Source organism: Moschus berezovskii, chromosome X (genome assembly GCF_049115385.1).
Source record: "Moschus berezovskii isolate FMDL1 chromosome X, NW_MosBer_1.0, whole genome shotgun sequence".
Taxonomy (NCBI): domain Eukaryota; kingdom Metazoa; phylum Chordata; class Mammalia; order Artiodactyla; family Moschidae; genus Moschus; species Moschus berezovskii.
Genome location: NC_142488.1, coordinates 98,878,404 through 98,905,375, shown reverse-complemented (window position 1 = coordinate 98,905,375; position 26,972 = coordinate 98,878,404). Strand labels below are relative to the sequence as shown.

At 36.9% G+C, this 26,972-nt stretch overlaps 1 protein-coding gene across 1 annotated transcript in view; it reads right to left on the bottom strand.

Annotated features, from left to right (window-relative positions):
- Positions 1-26,972, bottom strand: part of COL4A5 (collagen type IV alpha 5 chain) — a 273,861-nt gene that overhangs the window by 154,117 nt on the left and 92,772 nt on the right. Inside the window, exon 2 of the mRNA XM_055438264.2 lies at positions 3,405-3,464. Coding sequence (XP_055294239.1) covers positions 3,405-3,464 — 60 coding nt within the window. The remainder of the gene's footprint in view (positions 1-3,404; positions 3,465-26,972) is intronic.

Below are 26,972 nucleotides of genomic sequence, written 5' to 3'. Positions count from 1 at the left end.
AAGAAGGCCTATTAATCTTTATATAAATTTGGAGAGAATTGGCATCTTAGTAATGTTGAGCACTTTAATCCCTAAACATGATATATATCTATGTTAACTCAGGTATTCATTTCTCTCAACAATATTTTTGTAGTTTTCAGTGCACTGGACTTACACATTTTTGTCTGACTTGCTCCCATGTATTTCAAATTTCTGGTGCTCTTGCAAAAGGCATTTTTGTAACTCCTATTTCCAAATTTTCATTGCTACAATATATACATATAAATTATCTTTATTGATCTTATCAGGTTTGTTTATTCTGATCTTTCTACACTCATAAAGTTTATGAGATTTTAGTATTGTTCATCTACAAAAAAAGAGTTTTATTCTTCCATTCTAGTATGGATGCTTTTCCTTTTCTAGTCTTACTGCACTGGCAATGTTGAATAGAAATAGCAGACATGTTCCTGATCTTAGAAGAAAAGGATGTAGTCTTTCTCCACTGAATATAATTTTGGCTATATGTGTTTGGTAGGTGCTCCTTAAGATTAAGGAAATCTATTTCTAGTTTGCTGAGATTTTTATCAGAAATTGATGATGAATTTTGGTAAATGCTTTATTTGTATCTATTGAGATAATTATATGGTGGGTTTATTTATGTTTAAAATTTTTAGTTTTTTAACATGGTGAATTATAATTTTTGATTTTCAGATCTTAAACCTATCATCCATTACCTGCATAAACCCCACTTGGTAAGAATATATTATCTGCTTTATATGCCATTGGATCTGATTTGCTAAAATTTTGTTCTTCATTTCTGCAGCTCTATTAATGAGCTATAGTTTAATGATTTTTAACTTTTGTCTTTGGTTTGGTTTTACGGCATATTTGTTTCATAAAATTAGTTGGACATCAGTCCTTATCCCTCCACTGTCTGAGTTTATGCAAGATTGATATTGTTTCTTACATAAATGCTTCATATAATTCCTCAGTGAAAAGTTCTGGACTAGAATTTTTATGTGAGTGTGGGAAGGGTTTGATAATTCAATTTCCTTAGTAGATATAGAGCTATTCATATTTTGTTTCATTTAGTTACTTAGTACGTTAGTGTTAGGTAATGTGTGTTTCTCAAGTTATTTGTCCATCTTTCTTCGGTCTTCTTCATTCTGCTATTAAAAGCCCATCTTATAAATGGTTTTTTCTCATATTTTGCTTTTCAAATCTAGATTTTTCTTTTCTTTTTTTTTTACACAATTTCCAGTGCTCTGTTACGATTCTCTATCTGTTCACTTATTATTAGCAGAGTTCCCTTTAAACCAACAAATATATTTATCCTATCTGCTTTAAATCACTCTCCCTTTTTAATCATTTAATTTCACTGTCAGTCGCTGATTCATAGTGGCTGCTGCTGCTGCTGCTGAGTCACTTCAGTCGTGTCCGACTCTGTGTGACCCCATAGACGGCAGCCCACCAGGCTCCCCCGTCCCAGGGGTTCTCCAGGCAAGAACACTGGAGTGGGTTGCCATTTCCTTCTCCAATGTGTGAAAGTGGAAAGTGAAAAGTGAAAGTGAAGTCGCTCAGTCGTGTCCGACCCTTAGCGACCCCACGGACTGCAGCCTACCAGGCTCCTCCATCCATGGGATTTTCTAGGCAATAGTACTGGAGTGGCTTGCCATTGCCTTCTCCGGTGTTAGTGTCTAGCAAGTTTTAATTGCATATTGGACATTGTACTTAATATGTACACACATCCTGGAATCTTTTATATTGTCTGAAAAGTATCGAACATTTGTTTTAGAAAATAGCTAATTCGGCTGAATTAACACTTAAAACTCCATTTTCCTTTCAATGGACAGTAGTTAAATCTGTGTTGCCTTATTGCAGCCTTTAAGCTGTTCCTTTCTGCTGGGATGAATGAATCCTCCTGTATACATATAAAGTTCAAGGTTCAACCAAGTATTTGGGTAACATTTGCAAGCAGGTATTTGGGTTCTCCATTCTGTAACTCTCTCCATTCCAGCATATCTCCCATCATTTTATAGCCATTCTAGCATCCTCAGTGCTGTCCTTGACTTCTCAAGCCACTAGGACTGTGGTTTTCTGTCTGCCATCTTACCATCCGTTGCCATGCAGACTGAAAGGTACACCCAGGGTAAAAAGGTACATAAGTGCAAACATGCCCACTGTACTTCCCTTCTTTAAGAGATAGAATGTGCTCTACTGTTTTCCTACTTTGGTCACTCTCCTATACTATTAAATAGTTGTTATATTTTGTCCAGAATGTTAACTTCTTAAGAAGAGTTAATCTGATAAAAGTCATTCCATTAATGTCAGAAATGAATCCCTCTTAGTCTTTTTACCACTATAGAAACTACCTTTACCATAACTACTCCCCTCAAACTAATGTTACTCAAATAATGGTTCTGTATAACACTTTTCAATTATTATTAATAGGAGTTCTGTTGGAAGGAATGTGGGTTAAATAAAGCTTAGAAATATAGCTTTGCAAAACAAATAGGTTTCTTTACTCCAGCACTTTTAAACCCCTTTAATATGCTAGTGTACCTTCTATATGCCTAAATGGAATATGCTCAAGATACTGTCCCGAACTTTTTCTTATATAATAAGTAATGTTCAGTGATTCATTCAAAAATATTGAGTCCCAAAGAATGGAGACTAGAGTATGATCACCTTCCCCAGTACAATTCTTTTAAAGCTACAGTTCACTATCCCTTTTAAAATGCATCTAATTTCAGTGTCAGTCACTGATTCATAGTGGCTAGGTTTGTGCTATTTAATCACCACTAATACTTTGTAATCATCATATCTATACAGTAAGGATGCTGTTATGAGAAAAGTACGATGAAAGTAGAGATGCAGCAATCATTAACTTACATAGACTAGATAAAAATACATGAAACTGCCTCGTATGGTGTCTAGCATAGATTAGTAGCCTGATAAATGTTTTGTTCCTTAAGTGTTTTTTTTTTTTTACTTTCTTTTGCCTATTAAGTCAGTGATTACAAGATCCATCAGAGATTGGCAGACTATAGTTATCAGGCCAAATGCAGTCCATTTGGTATAGTCCAAAAGCTAAAAATCTTTTTAACACTATTAAAGGACTATTTTTTAAAAAGGAGAAAAACATGTGACAGAGACCTTACGTAGCTCAAAAAGTCTAAAACATTTGCTATCTGGCTCTTTACAGAAAGTGTTTGCTGACTTCTGAGATATAGTCTAATCCTTATAGTAATCTAAAATAAGCAGCATAGTAAAATTCATTTTACTTAATTATATTTAATTATTTATATATTTATTTTATTATATTCATTTTAATTATATGCTGGGGTGGAAGTCCTATTTTTTTAACATTAAAATCAGTATTTTATTGGTTTTCTAAATTTTTGAAGGATTAACTCATATCTTACCTTTTCTCCTTTTATACCACTACAGTCACACTTTGATCCTGGAGAACACCCATAGCAAGCCTATAAGGAAGAGAAAGAGGGAGGAAAATCATTAAAAATGAACCTAAAAACCAGTCTTTGACTTATGGCTCAGATGAATTCAACAATCCAAACTTTTAAAACTACCATAAAAATATCTAAAAGGATAAATACTAAACTATAGACAATGTTTATCTCTGAGGAGTCATCCATCTTTTATTGTATACATTTCTGAACTCTTTAAAATAAGAAAACACAATACTTATAAAGTGAAAAATGTCTTTTTAAAAATGAAAAAATCCATACAACTTCCCTTTAATTTGATTTTCAGCTCTAAGGAACTCGTTTTTTTCTCCTAACATTGCTTGTAAGAGATTACCTCTCAATCTATGTTAGTAAAGTCTTTGGCAACTAGCCAAAGATGACTGCCACCTAAAGTTCCTTGCTTTTCTGCATTCATTAGCAATCAGGGAGCATGAAATATATACTACCTTTTACCACCTTTCTTTCCTTTGCTTCCACTCTTTCATCACTAGTAGCTTAGTCTCTAATACCTCCAAGCTTTACTTCAGATGTTGTTCCCAGAGCCTAGGTGTCTTAAACAGCCACTACTAACAAGTTCATTCTCTCATACTAGGAACTGAAGTCCTGGAGCCAGAAAAATATCCTCCAAATTAAGAACCTTAGGACAAGAAGACAACAGATGATGTTTGCCATCCAGAACTATCCTTTACTCATGCATGAAGTTGAACTGCTTAGAAAAACAAATAGTAACCAGTTTAACATATGTAGATAGTTCACCATTTATGTAAAATAAGGGGTTATGCTCCTCATCAAATAAAATAAATTTTTATGTGATATAAATACGTAAGTGAATGTTTATAATGTTCAGCCTTGGGAGGTTATGATTTAAAATGTACCTTAGTCTCCTTCCCAACATTCCATGCTTTCCTTTACTCCAATCATTGCCATAGTACCTTCCCCAATTCTTATCAAAGTACTAACCTTGTCCTTCTATTTAAAACTCCTAACACACTCAGCCACAACTAGAAGTTACTCTCACGCGAGAACTCCTTTGCCTAATTATAACAGCAAATAATAATAGCTTGATATTGGGGGAAATCTGTCACATTGCAAAAAGCTGTTTCAATAAAAGATGTGCATTTGACAAATACATATTATCACCTGTTATGTGCCAGCCACTTGGTTATGTTAGATGCAGGTAGTGATACAAAGACAGTATATCACTGCTCTCTAATGGGTAGGATAATCCCATACATAAATATTACATTACAATGTGTCAGGAACAGACATTAAGATATTTAGTAGTGTTTTGTGCAAACATGAATTCTAGATTCCAAAGTAAAACTTAAAAATTTTAGAATTTATTGATTCATGAGAGTAGTTATATTCACTGAATTAGACTGTGCATATTAACAACATTCAATTACATGCATTAATGGAGGAGTAAAGGATAGTGATAATAAAAAAATGACTAAATTAACCTTGACTTTGAAGTGTATGTCTGCATTATAAACGTAAATATATTTGCATAGATTTTTGGTTCTGTAAGTGAAAGGTGGTGTAACATTCTATTGTCATCTATCATTAACAGTTCTATCTTTTTATCTATTATCTGTATGTTATATATTATATATACATATATTTATAATACTGCATGTGTGTGGGGGTTAGTTGCTCAGTCGTGTCCCACTCGTTGTGACCCCATGGACTGTAGCCCACTAGGCTCTTTTATCCATGGAATTTCCCAGGCAAGAGTGCTAGAGTGGGTTGTCATTTCCTTTTCCAGGGGATCTTCCTGACTCAGGGATCAAACTTAGGTCTCTCGCATTGCAGGAAGATTCTTTACCATCTGAGCCACCAGGGAAGCCCGTAATACTGAATATTTTCACTTATATGTTGAATCAAAAAGTAAAACAAACTAGTATATATAGCAAAAAAGGAAATAAACTCTGATATAGAAAACAAATTAGTAGTTACCAGTGGAGGGAAAGAAGAGGGGAGAAGGGAGATAGAGATGGGGATTAAAAAGTACAAGCTATTATGTATCAAATGAATAAGCTACCAGTATACATTGAACCGGAGAAGGCAACGGCAAGCCACTCCAGTACTATTGCCTAGAAAATCCCATGGATGGAGGAGCCTGGTAGGCTGCAGTCCGTGGGGTTGCTAAGGGTTGGACACGACTGAGTGACTTCACTTTCACTTTTCACTTTCACACATTGGAGAAGGAAATGGCAACCCACTCCAGTGTTCTTGCCTGGAGAATCCCAGGGACGGGGGAGCCTGGTGGGCTTCTGTCTATGGGGTCACACAGAGTTGGACACGACTGAAGTGACTTAGCAGCAGTAGCAGCAGCAGCATACATTGAACACCACAAGGAATATAGCCAATATTTTTTAACAACTATAAATGCAGTATAAATTTTAAAATTGTGAATCACTAGGTTGTACACTTGAAACTTACATTGTAAATCAACTATAGCACAGTTAAATTTTTTTTAAAAAAAATTAAAGGAGTTCTACCTTGTTAAAATACAAACTAAGTTCTTGAAAATAATTCAAAGCAACAACCTAGTAGGATTTCATCAATATGGAGAAGATAGTATGCAACTTGTCTTTATAATTGCATGTCTGACTTTTCAGTATCCAACAATATCCTTCAACTTGTAATATAATTTATAAACAAGCAATAAAACTTTAGTCATGAATGCCATTTTGGAAGTGATTTTATACAAAATTTTTCTAAAAATTAATAATCTCATCATTTTGCACTTCTTTATAACTTAACATGTGGTTACACTCTAGAGAGGTCACTACTTAAAACATTTGGTGGCTACAGAAAAATCTGCTTGAATTCAATTTGAAAATTTAATTTATATTCTATTTATTCCACCTAGGTTATGAAAATGACTCCAGTACTCAGTTCAAGAAACAAAAGGAAACTGTAATACACAAACTAACCACTAGATGCCACTTTTCCTACAGTTATAACCGTGATGCTCACAAGGAAATAGCTCCAATTTGACATCTGTTTAATGGAACAATTTATTTTTTATCAACATCTATCAATACTGATTAGGTGCTTAATAAGATCCAAGCACAATATTAGGGCTGAGTTGTACAAAAAAATAAATGAGTGCTGCCTTTAAGGAACTTCCAATCTAGTAAAACAAAACAAATCAGGCCCAAACAAATGAAAATAATACTTAATATAATGCAATAATGATATAGCAGACAACAGGAAGAGAAAAAGCTCCAAGATGCAACAAATACATCCTGATTTTACCTCAGGAACTGATTCACTACGTGACTACAGATAAGTCATTATTCCTATACCCTAGAGTTCTGGTTTCTCTGTGGTAAAATTATAGAGATAGACAAAATAATATCTCTAGGTATTTTCCAGCTTTTATAGTCTGTGATTCAGTAGGATTTACCAAGTGAAAATGAGCTGTATAATCAATAATTGTTACCAAACTTAAGAGACTTCCTTTGAGCTTGGGAGTGTTCCTAATGGCTCTGCATAAAATGTAAATAACTCCACTTCAATTTTTAAAAATGTAGTAGAAATATATCTAGAGGAAAATGGCCATGCTAAGCAATAAAATTATAATACACATTTTTGTGAACAAAAGCAATATTAAGTAACTCAGTCTAAAGGACTTCTTAAGTCCATAGGGGGAAAGTACTATAGGAGTTAAGTTAAAAAAAAAAAAAAACTTTCAAAAACTGTGGAAAAACTACAAAGTCACTGAAGACTGTTGAAGCAAGAAAACCAGTGCAACTATAGCAATGCTGTACACTTTTTATTGTGGGAGAAAATAATTAAAAGTAAAAAAGATTTTTTATTATCACATAATAAAACATATCATGAAGATACAATAATTAAAACAGTATGGTATTGCTTAAAGAATAGGCAGCTCAATTATCCAAAATACAAAGGCCAGAAACAGATATACATACACAGACACACATATGATAAAAGTTGGAATATGAAATAGATAGGTCTTCCCTGTAGCTCAAATGGTAAAGAATCTGCCTGCAACGCAGGAGACCTGGGTTCAATCCCTGGGTTGGGAAGATCCTCTGGAGAAGGGAATGGCAACCCACTCCAGTATTCTTGCCAGGATAATCCTATGGACAAAGGAGCCTGGTGATTTTTATGGTCTGTGGGATCACAAAGAGTCAGACACGACTGAGTGACTAACACTACTATGAAACAGATGTAAAAATAATGGGCTGTTAACCTTGATGCTGGGCAAGTATAAAAAAACAATAAATTTAGATTTCAGGATCCTACAGTAAAAAAAAAAATAAGATATGAGATTAAAAGTATAAATAAAGGCAAACTTCTGTAGGGATTAGGATCATTTATAAAACCTCACAGAAATTCAGATACTAGGACCCCATCCTAAAGATTTTGTTTCAGTAAGCTTGAGGTTGGCTATCAGAACCTAAAATTCTAGTAAACATTTCTAGGTGATTTTGCTTCAGATGTTCTGAGATATATACTACAAAATAATGGCACAGAGAAATAATATCCCAATAATGGAGTTAGGTATCAAGACAGTTTAAAATAAAAAAACTTTTATGCTTGAAAACAATGTAAAAATATCTTAAAAACCTCAAGAGAAGCATAATAGGATTTATCAGGCCAAAATCTAAGGGGAAAAAACTCCAATAAACAGACCATAGAAACTACTTTTGCCCCAAGGGCATTTATCAGACTTGGGGAATTTGAGATTCTTGTTTTTAGTGTAAGGGAGAACTATATACAAAATAACCCCAGAGAATTTTAAGAAAAAGATATTTTGGATCTCAACAGAGAAGAACAAGGGGAAAAGATCCTTGAAAAACTATAACCACAAGATGGACATTGTACAGATTTGCAATTCAAGTTAGCATTTTGCTGGGTGGCCCACTAACTTCAAACTGTAAATTTTTTTAGAGTGGACTGAAACTGCTTTGACCTCCTAGAGTCTGGACAGAAATGCATATAAATCCTATGCAGAAGAGCATGTGTGTGTGCTTAGCAGTGTCCAACTCTTTGAGACCCTATGGACCATGAACTGTAGCCCACCAGGCTCCTCTATCCATGGGATTCTTCAGGCAAAAACACTAGAGTGGGTTGCATTTCCTCCTCAGGCATCTTCCTGACTCAGAGAGGCCACGTCCCCTGCATTGGCAGGCAGATTCTTTACCACTGTGCCACCTGGGAAGCCCATAGAAGAGCATATGTTCATATTAAACTTCAACGAATTAAAAAAAAATCCTTTTTGAGAGGAAAATAAGCACTCACATTCAAAAATCACTAAGCATACAAGGACGCAAAATACCACAAGCAAAAATCAGGAGAAACATGTCAGAGCAGAAACTACTCAGCAAAGATCTCAAATATTAGAATTATTAGAAACAAAATACATAATGACTATTTTTACAATGATGAAAGATTTTTAACTTTAAGACAATAAAGGGACCAGGAAATCATGTAAAAAAGGTAACAGCTAAACTGAAATATAAATTCTAAAAGTAAAAACTATGATATTTAAAACTCAATGGATGAGCTTCACAGCAGACTAGATAACAGCTGAAGACAGACTTAGTAAAGTTAAAACAATTAAAGTGAAAAGGAATGACATGTAATGTAACATGGAGATGAAACATATGGGAAATGTAAAAGAATAGTTAAGAGATATGGAAGAAAGAGTGAGGTAGTATAGCAAACAGGTAATTTGGGGTATAGAAAGAAGAGGTCAAAGAGGGAATGGGGCAGAGCCAATAGTAGAGATAATGGTGGCAAGTTTTTAAGAACTAATTAAAGACATCTGTGAGTCTAGAAGTCTAGCAGAGCCAATGGAGGAAATATCAAATCCCAAACTAGATGCAAAATAGGGTTACTTCAGAACATAAAGCCAAAAAACAAACAAGCCCTTAAAAGCATCAATAAAGGCAAGATAGACTGCCTTCAAATGGGTGACAATTTACACATAAGTTCTCAGATATTCAACAGAAGACAGAATACAATGAAATTGCATCTTTAATATGCGGAAAGAAAACTGTCAACCCATAGTTTATACCCAGTGAAAATACATTTCAAGAACAAGATAAAAATACAAGCATTTCTAGACAAAGAGAAACTGAGAAAGGATGCCCCCAGCAGGACCTCACAAAAGGAAATTTAAACCTTTGAATATCTTCTCCTGTGTCAGAAAGGAAATACAAATGAAATGGAAGGTTTAAAATACAAAATGGAAATAAGAGAAAAAGTAATACACTTGTGGCTGAATTTTAAAAAATACTAAATATAAAACAAAATTATAAAAATAGATGCAGTGCTCAAAAATACAGTACTAACAGAAAAACAGTGATAAAACAATATGAGTCAGCAGAGGATGAGTGAAGTTAAAGATCCTAATGTCCTTGTAACTGTAAAAAACAAATATGGACATTGATTACTTTAGACTTTGATATGATAAACATACAATATAGGAATTCTAATTTCTAGGATAAACCTTAAAAGAAGCCAAGTTTTCCAAATTATCAGAGAAAGGACAATTCTAAAATCCAAAAGAAGACAAAGGAGAAAGACAGAAACAGAAAGTGCTATCTTAGAAAAGACAATACAATGGCACACTGTGATGAAATAATCAGACAGATCTGGAATACGGTACATTATAGAAAAAAACTATGTGGACTATTCAAAAACTCAGTGCCACGCCATGAGAGAGATGACTTTGTAAATGAGAGCTTGAGAACTCGATGAATCATCTCCCTAAGGAAACAACAATACATGATGAAATTTAGGGGAAAAAAAATTCTGGATATTATCTGAAAAACCTACAGCAAATGAATAAACACTTATTGAACAAAATTTACTAAATTTCAGTGTGAATAGAAAGAATGTATGGCATTTTAGCCATGGCCCACTCCTTTCCTCTCCTGCCCTGCTGAGTTTGACAAAAGCTCCATACAAGGTGGGAAGCAGACATGAACACAGAGCTCCTTCTCCCTCCATCACCCAGTTGAGCATTACAGCAATGCCCAGTTCCAAACTACAGAAGCTCTACTCCAAGCAAGAACAGTTGAGAGTTTTGTGATTCTTGTCTTCCACACAGTCCCAACTCATAAGATAAAAGATCTAACCTCTGGCATGGCAGGCTAAGAGTACTGGACTCAGTCACTTACAGAACAAAGGCTGATGCTAGTGTAATCAAGCTGAGGAGACCAGATGTTACTGTCCTTCTCAGTGCCCTGTTCACAATGCAGGGTGTCACTCTAAAAAAGAGGGTCACTGCTTTTGCCATCAGTTCTGGAGCAGTCACAGAGATTTTGCATGGATGGGTCAGTTGACAGGTAGGGAGACCATAAAAACAAAGATCTTTTTAAGTCTCCCTAAGGGACCTGACTTTACCTGGAACAGATGTGGGGAATTTTAAACCAAAGGGCACTCTCAAAAACAACAGAAATTTTGGTGGTAAGCAGTTAAGAAGAGGCAGTTAGCTTCATGAGAACAAGTCAAACCACAAATCACTACAATTTACCAAAAATAACTGGAGAAAGAGAAAAATAAGAGAAGCCCTGAGACTAGAACAAGTCTCAAAGATTTGGTTTCAAAGATTAACTTCTGAAACAGGCCCAAAGTTAACTGTCAGAACCTGGAGCAATGCATGCCCAAGTAAGTAAGTAAGTAAGTGTTAGTCGCTCAGTCATGCCCCAATTCTTTGTGACCCCATGGACTGCAGCCCACCAGGCTCCTCTCTCCATGATATTTTCCAGGCAAGGATACTGGAGTGGGTTGCCATTTCCTTCTCCAGGGGATCTTCCCAACCCAGGGATCAAACCCGGGTCTCCTGTACTGCAGGAAGATTCTTTACCAACTGAGCTACAAGGGAAGTCTCATGCATGCCCAAAGACACTGTCAAAAACAATACAGCCACTAGTAGTCATCAGTGAAGGTTTATAGCTGGGTACGGGAGGAGAAGGGGACGACAGAGAATGAGATGGCTAGATGGCATCACCGACTCTGTGGACATGAGTTTGAGTTGGTGATGGACAGGGAGGCCTGGCATACTGTGATTCATGGGGTCGCGGAGAGTCAGACACGACTGAGCGACTGAACTGAACTGAACTGAAGATACCAACAAAGGAAATCACCTTGAGAGAGAGAGCAGGGAAAAAACCATCAAAAAGAACCCCAATAAATACAGTCATATCAAGGTGACTGTGAACATGTCTAAGGCTACAACCTTTGGGTAGTGGCATCAGATGCCGTACCATGTGGGGGAAAGAGACCTCAATCAAATAGTCTAGCAGACTCGTTGAAAAAAATGGATAAGCAAGCAACAAGCCCTGGAGAGGAAGAGAATCAATAATCAGACTGGCTAAAATACATTACCTAAAATGTCCACATTTCAACAAAAGATAGTAAGACATATGAAGAAACAGGAAAGTATCCCATACAAAAGGGGAAAAAAACAAGCAATAGAACTACTTTTCACAGGGCTGAGATGATGAAATTAGTGCACAAAAATGTGAAAGCACCCATTATACAAATATGTTCAAAGAATTAAAGGAAACAATGTTTAAAGAAGTGAAGTATAATGATAATATCTCAACTAATAATATCAATAAAGAAACATACTTAAAAGAACAAATGGAATTCTGGAGTTGACAAATAAAAGAAAACTAAAAAGAAAAATTCATTAGACGGGCTCAACAATATATTTGAACTGGTAGAAGAAACAATCAATGAACTTTGAAGTAGATGGTAACGATCATGCAACCTGAACAACAGGAAGGAAAATGAGGATCAAAAATAAACAGAATCTCAGAGAAGTATAGGGCATCATTGAGGGCACCATCTTACATGTAATGAGAGTAACAGAAGGAGAAGAGAGAGAATAAGTAGGAGAAAAAATAATAGACGAGGACTTCCCTAGTGGTCCAGTGGTTAAGAGTCCACCTGCCAATGCAAGGGACACAGGTTCAATCCCTAGTCCAGGAAGATCCCACATGCCACAGGGCAACTAAACCCAGTAGTCACAACTACAGAGCCCATGTGCCACAACAACTGAAGCCCGCATGCTCAAGAGCCCATCAGTTCAGTTCAGTTCAGTCGCTCAGTCGTGTCCGACTCTTTGCGACCCCATGAATCACAGCACGCCAGACCTCCCTGTCCATCACCAATTCCCGGAGTTCACTCAAACTCATGTCCATCGAGTCGGTGATGCCATCCAGCCATCTCATTCTCTGTCGTCCCCTTCTCCTCCTGCCCCTAATCCTTCCCAGCATCAGACTCTTTTCCAGTGAGTCAACTCGTCGCATGAGGTGGCCAAAGTATTGGAGTTTCAGCTTCAGCATCAGTCCTTCCAATGAACACCCAGGATTGATCTCCTTTAGAATGGACTGGTTGGATCTCCCTGCAGTCCAAGGGACTCTCAAGAGTCTTCTCCAGCACCACAGTTCAAAAGCAGCAATTCTTCGGTGATCAGCTTTCTTCACAGTCCAACTCTCACATCCATACATGACCACGGGGAAAACCATAGCCTTGACTAGACGGACCTTGGTTGGCAAAGTAATGTCTCTGCTTTTTAATGCTTTGCCACAAAAAAAGTCACCACAATGAGATGTCTGCACATGGCAATTTAGAGAGTAGCCCCTGTTTGCCACAACTAGAGAAAAGCCTGTGCACAGCAACAAACAGCCAATACAGCCAAGAAAAAAAAATAGAAGAAATAATGGCTAAAAATGAACTACATACATAATATCATGGTAAAAAATATTCAAAAACAAGGACAATGAAAAAGTCTTGAAAGCAGCAAGAGAAAAATGGCATTCTCCAGCACTGGATTCCAGAAAGATTAACAAATAACATCTCATAAACAACCGAAGACAGTGGGATGGCATATTAAAAGTACTCAAAGACAAAAACTATTAACCAAGAATCTTATATCCAGCAAAGCTATCTTTGGAACACAAAGGTGAAACAAAGACATTCCCAGATAAACAAAAGCAAACAGATTTTATTGCAATCAGACAATCTACAAAAACTACTACAGGAAATTGTTCATGCTAAAAAAAAGTGAATCCAGACAGTAATTTGAAGCCACAGGAAAAAAGAAAAGGAATGCTGTTAGTCACTACTATATAATTGTAAGGGCTCCCCATGTGGCTCAGTGGTAAAGAATCCACCTGAAATGCAGGGGATGTGGGTTCAATCCCCCCTGGGTTGGGAAAACCACCTGGAGACAGGAATGTCAACCCACTCTAGTGTTCTTGCCTGGAAAATTCCATAGACAGAAGGGCCTGGTGGGCTACAGTCCATGGGGTCACAAAGAGCTGGACATGACTGAGTAACTCAGCACAGGATAGCACATATAACTGTAAAAGGCAGTAAAAATGCATACTTCTATATCTTTCTCCTCTTAACTGACTTAAAAAGCAATTACATAACACATATGGTATAATGGGATGGGCCTATAACATACAGAAAGGTAACATATTTGACAATAACATAACTAAGGAGTTTGTGAAAGCAAAGCATTGAAATAATTTACAACAGATAATAATGTGAATTCAAATGAACAAAAAACCCAGAAAAGTTAAATAAGTTCAGCATAACAAACTATATATACTTCTTTCCTTGCTTTTCTCAGTTTCTTTAAAGACATAAAGTTATACAACATTCTAATTCCAATTAAAATATTTTATTTTTAAGTTTCTAACATACAAAGATGTAATATGTATAATAATAGGAGAAGGAAAAGAGAATAAAGCGCCATAGAAGTAATATTTCTATATTTTACTGGAATTCAGTTGCTATATTTTAAGTAGAGTATGATAGGTGATGATACCCATGATAAGCCTTAGAGCAACCATAAAGAAAACTAAAAATAAAGAAGCAGTGAAGAAAAACATTAAAGAAAATTTTGTATTTAACTAGAAAATATCCACTCAAAAATGAGGGTAATAAAAGAGGAATAGAGGACGAAGAAAACAACAAAATGGATGAGAATACAGAAAACAAAAAGTAAAATGGCAAACAAAATCCAATCAATAATAACACTGTGAATGGATTAAACAAGCCAATGAAAATTCAGATTTTCAGACTATATAAAAAAGCAAGATCCAATGATGTCTACAGGAGAACACGTTAGATGAAAATATACAAAAAGACTGAACACCAAAAAATGGAAATAATACAATCATCCAAACAGCAACAGAAATGGCTTGAATATCTGTTCCCAGAAATGGACTAAATATTTGTTCCCTGTACCTACAAATCCATATGCTGAGATGCCAATTCCAATGTTATGATATTTAGAGGTGAGGCTTTGTGGAGATACTTAGATCATGAGGGTATGGTCCTCATGAGTAGGATTAGTTTCCTTATAAGAAGAAGCCAAAGGGTACCCAGCCCTCTTTCTCTCATATGAGGATACAAGAAGTCAGCAGTTTGCAACATGGGCTCTCTCCAGAACAAGACCATGCTGGCAGCTTGATACCAAAATCCCACCCTCCAGAAATGTGAGAAATATATTCCTGCTGTTTATAAGTCACCTAATTTGTGGTAGCTCAATTTCCTGAGTAGCTCAGCTAATAATCTGCCTGCAATGCTGGAGACCCTGGTTCAATTCCTGGGTTGGGAAGTTCCCCTGGAGAAGGGATAGGCTACCCATTCCATTCCTCGGCTTCCCTGGTGGCTCAGATGGTAAAGAGTCCACCTGCCAATGTAGAAGATGTGGGTTTGATCCCTGGGTTGGGAAGATCCCCTGGAGAAAGGAATGGCAACCCACTCCAGTATTCTTGCCTGGAGAATCCCCATGGACAGAGGAGCTTGGCAGGCTACAGTCCATGGGGTCACAAAGTCGGATACAACTGAGCAACTAAGCACAGCAGTTTGTGGTATTTTATCATACATCACAAACTAAGATAGCAACCATAACAAAACTGTAGTGGATATACTAACAGACAAAATATATAATAAAACAAAAAACATTACTAGAGATAAAAAAGGACATTTTATAATGATAAAAGAGTCAACGTATCAGAAAGACATTACAAGTAGAAACATAGATGCACCTAGCAAAATACAAGAAACAAAAACCCCAAAATACAAGAAACAAAAACCGACAAGTTAGAAATAGACAATTCAACAATAGCTGGATTGTCTTCAATAATGGGTAAAATAGCAAGGCAGAAAATCAACAAGGAAACAGAGGACTTGAACAACAACACAGATCAGCTAGACCTAACAGACATCTATTCAACCCTCTACCGGAGGAGTGTATACTGTACATTCTTCTCAAGAATGCATAGGACATTCTCCAGGATAGCTTATATGCTAAGTCTTATAAAATCAACTTCAATAATAGTAAAAGAACTGAAATCAAAGTATGTTTTACCATGACAATGGAATGAAATTATAAATGAATAACGGGAAAATTGGAATATTTACAAGAATGTAGAAAATAAACAATTTGTTCCAAATTAACCTTTGGGTCAAAAGAGAAATAACAGGTTATATTAGTACCCTTATGAAATAAATGAAAATAAAACCAGAAAAGACAACAGCATATGAGATGCATTTTAAACTGCTTAGAAGAAAATTTATAGTACTAAATGACTATATTAAAAAAGATGTCAAGTCAATAAACTAATTTTCCACCTTTAGACTCAGCAATTCCACACCTAGATATATGCCTAAGCAAAAGAGAAACAAAACACAAACACATACATGAATGTTCATAGTAGCATTCACAAGTGCCTAAAGACTATTGAAAAAAACTGTCCATCAACTGATAGACTGGTAGGTAAAATGAAACATATGTGTCTGGTGGAATATTATTTGGCAATGAAGAGGAATAAAATACTGGTGTATACTACAAACATGGATGAACTTTGAAAACATTATGCTAAATGAAAGAAGCCAGATACCAAAGACTATATGTTGCCTGACTCTATTTACATGAAATGTCCACAGTAGACAGCTCTCTAGAAACAGCAACTAGATTGGTGGTTACCTAGGTCTGGGTGGTTGCAGAGTCATGGGGAGTGTAGATTTCTTTTGGGGTTGATAAAAATGTTCAAAAATGAATTTGAGTGATTGTTGCACAACTCTGTAAAAATTCAAAAAACCCACTGAATTGTGAACTTTAAGTGAATAAATTGTATGTAAATTATCTCAATGAAGCTGTTAACAATCAGTGTCATAAAACAAAATTTGAGAAAACCACTCTGCTAAAAACTGTGAAGGGTTTGAGATTTTTCTTTACTTGGAAGCAAACAAGTTAGTTTGCCATAGTTTCATGGATGCTGTCAGAAAATACAAAACATTTTTGACTAGAGACAACACATAATTTATTATTTACAGTAACAGCCTAGGCTTCCCTGAGCCCCAGTTTCCATAGGCTGACATGAAAAGAACAAGATAATGCCTTCACATACACATTATTGTCACAAGAAATAAACTGAGTGTTTAGGGAACCTGCATATCTTATAATGGGAAGTAAGCTTTCTTGACAATTGCTCTGAGATTTTATCTTTATACACTGGACAGGAAAGAAATCTGGATTTCACTCCAAAGGTAGATACTATCTTTGTTTTCCAAGGTGTTCACCATATAAATATCCTTGAAAAGATAGTTAAGAACAAAGAGCTAGTTCCTCTCTTTTCAAGATGTATAGAGATACAAGAGACCCATGGAAAATTTTCTTCCAACCCATCCCATACTTTTAGAAACTTAATTCCAAATTTTTAAGAACTTTTAAAAACTTAAGAAAAAAAATGTCATACATGAACAGCTATGGAAGGTTTTTAGGACCATCTGAATATGACTTGAATATAAAGCTATACTTTAAAATCATTAACTTTTTTAAGTGTGATAATGATGTGCTGATAGAGTATAATGTTCTTTTCCTCTGCTAAGGCATGAAACATGCTGAGACATTCAGGCTTATAACATGTAATGATGTCTGAAAATTATTTCTGAATCATTTAGAAAAAGTGCATACACACACAAGATATGTTTTTAAAGTCACTAAGTCAACTTATATAATCATTAAATACATGCACACAGATGTTAGAGATAACACAAAAATATAAAGCAAATATGGCAAAATGATAGGTATTGAACCTAGAGGGAAAATACACTTGTAATTAATTAAAACTTCTTTCAGCTTTTTGAAACTATTGTTATTAAAAAGTTAGGTTTTTAAGTACATTGTTTAAAAAGTACTCAAGAGGCAAGTATTCTCAGACTGCAGAAAACTAGGTAGACTGCAACATGTATGCTATTTTGGACACCAAAAACAAAGATTCAGAGAAGATGAAAAAAGTTACACAAATAATAAAGAAAACTTATATAGCTATGTTCAGTTCAGTTCAGTCACTTAGTCGAGTTTGACTCTTTGCGACCCCATGGACTGCAGCACACCAGGCTTCCCTGTCCATCACCAACTCCTGGAGTTTACTCAAACTCATGTACATCGAGTCAGTGATGCCATCCAACCATCTCATCCTCTGTCGTCCCCTTCTCCTCCCAACTTCAATCTTTCCCAGCATCAGGGTCATTTCTAGTGAGTCAGTTCTTCGCATCAGGTGGCCAAAGTATTACAGTTTCAGCTTCAGCATCAGTCCTTCCAATCAATATTCAGGACTGATTTCCTTTAGGATGGACTGGTTCAATCTCTTTGCAGTCCAAGGGACTCTCAAGAGTCTTCTCCAATATCACAAATCAAAAGCATCAATTCTTTGTCACTCAGCTTTCTTTATAGTACAACTCTCACATCCATACATGAGTACTGCAAAAACCATAGCTTTGACTAGACGGACCTTTGTTGGCAAAGTAATGTCTGTTTTTTAATATGCTGTCTAGGTTGAACATAGCTTTTCTTCCAAGGAGCAAGCGTCTTTTAATTTCATGGCTGCAGTCACCATTTGCAGTGATTTTGGAGACCCAAAAATAAAGTCTCTCAATGTTTCCATTGTTTCTCCATCTATTTGCCATGAAGTGATTTGACTGGATGCCATGATCTTACTTTTCTGAATGTTGAGCTTTAAGCCAACATTTTTAGTCTTCTCTTTCACTTTCATCAAGAGTCTCTTTAGTTCTTCCTGGCTTTCTGCCTTAAGGGTGGTGTCATCCGAATATCTGAGGTTATTGATAATTCTCCTAGCAATCTTGATTCCAGCTTGTGCTTCACCCAGCCCAGCATTTTGCATAATGTATTCTGCATATAAGTTAAATAAGCAGGGTGACAATATACAACCTTGGCATACTCCTTTCCCTATTTGGAACCAATCTTTTGTTCCATGTCCAGTTCTAACTGTGGCTTCCTGACCTGCATACAGATTTCTCAGGAGGCAGGTCAGGTGGTCTGATAATCCCATCTCTTTAGAATTTTCCAGTTTGTTGTGATCCACACCGTCAAAGGCTTTGGTGCAGTCAATAAAGCAGAAATAGATTTTTTTTCTGGAACTCTCTTGCTTTTTCAATGATCCAACGGATGTTCGCAATTTGATCTCTGATTCCTCTGCCTTTTCTAAATCCAGCTTGAACATCTGGAAGTTCACGGTTCATGTACTGTTGAAGCCTAGCTCAAAAGTAATTTTGAGCATTACTTTGCTAGTGTGTGAGATGAGCGCAATTGTGTGGTAGTTTGAAGATTCTTTGGCATTGCCTTTCTTTGGGATTGGAATGAAAACTATTTTCAGTCCTGTGGCCACTGCTGAGTTTTCCAAATTTGCTGGAATATTGAGTGCAGCACTTTAACAGCACCATCTTTTAGGATTTGAAATAGTTCAACTGGAATTCCATCACCTCCATTAGCTTTGTTCGTAGTGATATTTTCTAAGGCCCACTTGACTTCACATTCCAGGATGTCTGGCTCTAGGTGAGTGATCACACCATCATGGTTATCTGGGTCATGAAGATCATTTTTATATAGTTCTGTGTATTCTTGTCACCTCTTCTTAATATCTTCTGCTTCTGATAAGTAACATACAGCTATGCTACTTTCAGACAAAATAGACTTTAAGGCAAAAAGCATTACAAAAGATAAAAGCCTCACTTCAGAATAATAAAAGGTTTTGTTCAAAAGAAATACACTTTAAAAGAAAAACAACTAAATTTGTATATACTAATAAGATCCTAAAATATATACAGTTAAATGGTCCAGATTTACAAGGAGAAGTAGACAAATCCACAATCACAGTTGCAAATTTTAAATAGATATCTGTGAAGATGTAGAAAGATTTGAACATGATTACAAACTTGTTCTAATCAACATAAATAAAACACTGTGCCCATCAAATGTATAACACACATTTCTTTTAGGCACACTCTGGATATTTTAAAAAATAATCTTATTGATTTATTATTAGCTGTCCTAGGTCTTCATTGCTGCATGGGCTTTTCCCTAGTTGCAGTGAGTGGGAGCTACTTTCTAGTTACTGTGTGTGGGCTTCTCATCACAGTGGCTTCTCTTGTTGTGAACCATGGACTCTAGGGTATGCAGGCTTCAGTAGTTGTGGAATGTGGGGTCAGTAGTTGTGGCTTCCAGGCTCTAGAGCAATGGGTCAATAGCTGTGGTGCAGAGGCTTAGTTGTCCCACAGCATGTGGGATCTTCCCAGATCAGAGATGGAACTCATATCCCTTGAACTGGCAGACAGATCCCTCACCACTGACCCCACACACTGGATATTTACAAAAGCTGGCTATATACAGGGCTTTAAGGTTAGTCAAAATATATCTCAAAGGAATGGTTTCACACAGGACATGATAACTGACTATAATGCAATTAAGCTATAATAAATAATTTAAATCTAACCAAGTTCTTCCAGAGAATGAGCAGAAGAGGAAGAATAAAGCTAACATAGCCTTGATGTCAAAATTAAATAAGACTGAATGTGAAAAGCAAATTACAGTTTAATTTTACCAATGATGATTTATGTAAAAATCCTAAATAATGACAAAGTTGGATTTAACTTAAGCCTTAGCCATTATTGAAAAGGATAAATGTTTGGAGAAAAAGATACAAAAAATCTCATTCACAGATAATTTGATTGTACAGATAGAAAACTTTTAAGAAATATACAGAGAAGTTAGAATTAATACTGTTTACCAAAGTTGCTAGGTATAAATCCAATAAATGAAAGTGAATTATATTTTTATATATCATCAATATAATAAGAAAATTAAAAGGCCACTTATGATGATGTCCCAAGTGTATCTCCCAGGAAAAATGTAAGGGAGCGAGATACAGTGCAGCTTTTTAAAGAAACAAAGGTCATGAGAAATACATTACGAAAACAGAAAAAATGGAATTAGAGACTCTGGGGAAAAGATCAACACAATAAAAAAAAATACAGGTATTGGCAAGAGACATGATGGAGAAGGGGAATGACTTGAGCTTACCTTCTCTGATGAAAAAAACCAAAATCACAACTAACTGCTGAACAACCATCAACAAAAAAGACTAGAACCTACCAAAAAAGATACTCTATATCCAAAGACAAAGAAGAAGCCACAACAAGATTGTAGGGAGGGTGCTTTCACAATATAACCAAATTCCATACACACTGGAATGCACAACAAATAAACGAGAAAGTAATTACATTGCAGAGGTTCTCTCACAGGAGTGAGTGTTCTAAGCCCCATGACAGGCTCCATAGCCTAGGGGTCTGGCACTGGGAGGAAGAGCCCCCAGAGCATTTGGCTTTTGAGGTCAGCAGGGCTTGAATGCAGAAGCTCCACAAGACTTGGGGGAAACAGAGACTCCACCTGTGGAGGGCACACACAAGGTTTCACAAGCACTGGAACCCAGGGAAAAGCAGTGACTCCATAGAAGCCTGGGCTAGATATACTTGCAGGTCATGCAGGTCTTTTGGGGAAGCAGGGGTCAGTTGTGGCTCACTGTGGGGGCAATGACAGTGGTGGCAGAGGCCCAAGGGAATATTCATTTGTGCAAGATCTCCAGGATGACACCATTTTGGCCCTGATACCTGGCCCTACCTGAAAGCTTTCTCCAGTGCTGGGATGCTGCTGCTGCTGCTAAGTCGTTTCATTTATGTCCGACTCTGTGTGACCCCATAGACGGCAGCCCACCAGGCTCTGCCGTCCCTCGGATTCTCTAGGCAAGAACACCAGAGTAGGTTGCCATTTCCTTCTCCAATGCATGAAAGTGAAAAGTGAAAGTGAAGTCGCTCAGTCGTGTCCAACTCTCCGCAACCCCATGGACTGCAGGCTATCAGGCTCCTCTGTCCATGGGATTTTCCAGGCAAGAGGACTGGAGTGGGTTGCCATTGCCTTCTCCGTGCTAGGATACCACAAGCCAAATAAACAACAGGGTGGGAACACAGCCTTATCCATTAAAGATAAGCTGCCTAAAGTTGTTCTGAGTGCAAATAACATACAAATAACATAGAAGTGAATCCCATTATGGCTGTCAGCAAAAATTCTGAAGGTCATAATGGAGTGACACAATATATTTAAAGTGATAAAAGGGGAAAACCTACAACCAAGAATACTCTACGCCAAAGGGATCTTGTTCAGAGTCAACAGAGAAATCACAGGTTTTACAGACAACCAAAATCTAAGAGAATTCAGCACTACCAAATCAGCATTATAACAAATGCTAAAGAAATTTCTCTGGGTGGAAAAGAAATGGCCACAATTAAAAACAAAATTATAAATGGGAAAACTCATTGATAAAGGCAAACAAACAATGTGGGAGATCATCCACATATAAATATGGTATTGAAACCAGCAATCATGAGAAGACCACAAATGCAGGATACTGGAAATGCATTTAAGATACCAGTAGCATAAAACAATCGTGTGTGTGTGTGTGTGTTTGTAGACTGCTATGTCAAAGCCTCAAGTTAACTTCAAACCAAAAACATACAACAGACACACCATAAAAAGAAAAAGCAATCCAAACACAACTCTAAAGATAGTCATCAAAACATAAGAGAAGACAATAAAAAGAGGAAGGGAAGTAAAAAGACCTACAAAAACAAATCCTAAACAATTAACAAAATAGCAATAAGAACATACATATCAATAATTTCTTTAAAGAAATGGGTTAAGTGCTCAAACCAAAAGACACAGATTAGATGAATGGATACAAAAATAAGACCCTTATAAATGCTGTCTACAAGAGACCCACTTCAGATCTAGGGACACATACAGACAGAAAGTAAGGGAATGGAAAAAGATATTCCATGCAAATAGAGATATAAAGAAAATTGTAGTAACAATACTCATATCAGACAAAATAGACTTTAAAGAGACAAAGGACACTAATAATGATCCAGGAACCAATCCAAGAAGATATCACAATTGAAAATATATATGCATCCAACATAGGAGCACCTCAAATCACAGCGCAAATGCTACAGCCATAAAAGGAGAAACTAATGGTAAGATAATAATAGAGGGGACTTTAACACCCACACTTACATCAATGGACAGATCATCCAGACAGAAAACCAATAAGGAAACACAGGCTTTAAATGACAGATTAAAACAGATGTGCTTAATTGGTATTTATAGGACATTCCATCCAAAAGCAGCAGAATATATGTTCTTCTCATGTGCACATGGAACATTCTCCAGGATAGATAACATGCTGGGGCACAAAGTAAACCCCGGTAAATTTAAGAAAATTGAAATCATATCAAGCACTGTTTCTGACCAGAACACTATGAGACTGGAAATCAACTACAAGAAAAGAACTGTAAAAAAACACAAACACATGGAGACTAAAAAATGTTACTAAACAACTAGTGGATTACCAAAGAAATCAAATAGGAAATAAAAAGATACCTAGAGACAAATGAAAATGAAAATGATCATCCAAAACCTTTGGGACACAACAAAAGCAATTCTAAGAGGGATATTTATAGCAATAGAATCTTACCTAAGGAAACAAAAAAAATCTCAAACAACCTAACCTTACATCTAAAACAACTAGAGAAAAAAGAAAAAAGAAAATCCAAACTTATTAGAAGGAAAGAAATAATAAAGATCAGAGCAGAAATAAATATTAATAGAGACAAAGAAAACAATAGAAAAGATCAATGAAATGAAAAGCTGGTTCTTTGAAAAGATAAACAAAATTGATAAATCTTTATCTAGTCTCATCAAGAACAAAAGGGGACATGGCTCAAATCAATAAAATTAGAAATGAAAATGGAGAATTTAAAACTGATAACAGAGATATATGAGGTTCATAAGAGACAATTTCAACAACTATATGTCAATAAAATGGTCAATCTAGAAGAAATGAACAAATTCTTAGAAAGGTACAATCTTCAAAGACTGAACCAGAAAGAAATGGAAAATATGAACAGATCAATTACAAGTACTAAAAATGAAAATGTAACTTTAAAATTTCTAATAAACAAAAATCTAGGACCAGATGGCTTCACAGTCTAATTCTATCATTTAGAGAAGAGTCAACACCTATACTTTTGAAGCTTCCCAAAACTGTAGAGGAAGGAAGACCTCCAAACTCATTCTATGAGTCCACCATCACCCTAATATCAAAACCAGAGAAAGATACCACACAAAAAGAAAACTACAGGCCAATATCACTGATAAATATAAAAATGGAAATCCTGAGAGAACAAGATGGCAGAGGAATAAGTGAATGTGAAGTACATCTCTCTCCATGGATACATCAGGAATACACATTCAGACACAGAAGTGTTTGCAGAATACCAGCTGAGAGCAGACAGGAGTACGTGACCACCAGAAAAAGAATATATAGAACCACACAAAACTTGGTAGGAAGAAGGAACTAGGGGTAAAAATGGGAGTGTTAGAAGGACTGGACCTGCCCTCAGCAGGTGGGTGAACTGAAGCAGGGTCCAGTCCTTGCATCAGGGCATTTTTCTGGGCCAGAGGAGAAACATTTAAGGCTGAGAGTGAAGCAGCTGATCTGTGGCAGCCTAAACGGAATGAGAATCAGACAGTCCTTGCCGCAGCCATATGTACCCCAGGGAGGGATGTAGGTCCCCTAGAAGCTGCAGCAGCTGGGAACTGAAGCGTAGGGATTGTGGAGCAATCCCAGGACGAGGGCTGCTGTTGACTACAGAGAGACGGACCAAGGGGACGTGAGGGAGGAGATTGTGGTGGGAAATGCCTGTGGAGGAAAGCCAGGCAGCCTGGAAGCAAGGCAACACGGCTGAGTCATGCATAGGCGGTGAAGCCATCACTGTATCCTCTCTATCCCCACATGCCAGCATCCACAGCTGAACAGGCAGAGCTATGGAGAAAGACTAGCCAAAGAGGCCTTCTGATCACCAGCTACCAAAGGTTCAAAAAAAGACTCTGATAGGGCCATAACTCCTGCAGCTCAGACAGTCCATGTCCCTGTACACTTGGCACCATCAAGGTCCGCTCAACCCAAGCAGCTGTGCTACCTTTACATTTAACCTTCACTGGGGGAGAGCTGCCAAAGGCAAAAAAGTCTTGCATCTATACATGCAGGGCTGCTTCAGTTGTGTCCAACTCTTTGCGACCATGTGGACTGTGGCCTGCCAGGCTTCTCTGTCAGGGAGGGGTTTTCTCCAGGCAAGAATACTGGAACGCATTGGCCAATACTGGTTCCCATATCCTTCTGCTGCTGCTGCTGCTAAGTCACTTCAGTCGTGTCCGACTCTGTGTGACCCCATAGACAGAAGCCCACCAGGCTCCCCCATCCCTGGGATTCTCCAGGCAAGAACACTGGAGTGGGTTGCCATTTCCTTCTCCAATGTGTGAAAGTGAAGTCGCTCAGTCATGTCCGACCCTTAGCGACCCCACGGACTGCAGCCTACCAGGCTCCTCCATCCATGGGATTTTCTAGGCAATAGTACTGGAGTGGCTTGCCATTGCCTTCTCCGCCATATCCTTCTACAGCACTATATTTCCTGATGCCCTAGCCACCAAATCCCTGAGTACCTGGTGCTTCCAGAATCCCTGCGACCCAAGCAACTGTACCACCTCCGCACCTGGCCCTCACTGGGGCAGACCCAAGTCCTCCAGGGCTGCCTCAGGAGCAAACCCAAGTGGACGACCCATATGCAGAGATGGAAATAAAACCACAATTGAAACTCAGGGGCAATGTGACTAAGGAAGAAGACCCAAAACCTTCCCACCAGCAAGGTAAAAAGACAACCCTCAAAACGGGAGAAAATAATAGCAAATGAAACAAATGACAAAGGATTAATTCCCAAAATATACAAGCAGCTCATACAACTCAATACCAGAAAAACAAACAACCCAACCAAAAAAAAAATAAAAAGACCTAAACAGACATTTCTCCAAAAAAAAACATACAGATGGCTAACAAACACATGAAAAGATGCTAAATATTGCTCATTATTAGTGAAATGCAAATCAAAACTACAATGAGATATCACCACACACCAGTCAGAATGGCCATCAACAAAAGTCTACAAACAATAAATGCTGGAGAGGGTGTGGAGAAAAGGGAACACTCTTGCACTGTTGGTGGGAATGTAAATTGATACAACCACTACGGAAGACAGTATGGAAATTCATCATCTCAACAGATGTAGAAAAAGCTTCTGACAAAAATTCAACATCCATTTATGGTGACACAGATTGAAAGATATAAAATGTTCTTAGACTGGAAGAATCAATACTGTCAAAATGACTGTACTATCCAAGGCAATCTATGGATTCAATGCAATCCCTATCAACTAACTTCCCAATGGCATTTTTCAGAGAATTAGAGCAAAAAAATTTAAGGCTGTTTGGAAACACAAAAGATCCCAAATGGCCAAAGCAATCCTGAGAAAAAGAAAAAACAGACCAAGGAGCAATCAAGCTCCCTGACTTCAGACTACACTACAAAGCTACAGTCATCAAAACAGTATGGTACTGACATAAAAACAGATGCAAAGATCAATGGAACAGCATAGAAAGCCCAAAATAAACCTACATAGCTATGGTCAATAAATGTATAACAAAGGAGGCAAGAGCATACAATGGAAAAAAGATAGTCTCTTCAGTATGTGATGCTAGGAAAACTGAACAGATAGGAAAATTGAAAAGAATAAAATTAGAACATTCTCTAATGCCATACACATACATAAACTCAAAATGGATTAAAGACTTAAATGTAAGACTGATTACTATAAAACTTTTAGAGGAAAACATGGGCAGGACACTGACATAAACTTCAGCAATATCTTTTTGGACCCATCTCCTAGAGTAATGAAAATAAAAACAAACAAATGGACCTAATTAAACTTAAAAGAATTCGCACAGAAAAGGAAACCATAAACAAAATGAAAGGACATCCCATAAAATGGGAGAAAAATTTTACAAACAAAGCAACTAACAAGGGATAAATCTCCAAAATACACAAACAGCTCATGCAGCTCAATATCAAAAACACAAATCCAACCAAAAAATGCGAAGATCTAAATAGCTATTTCTCCAAAGAAGACATACAGATGGCAGAAAAACACATGAAAAGATGTTCAGATCACTAATTATTAGAGAAATGA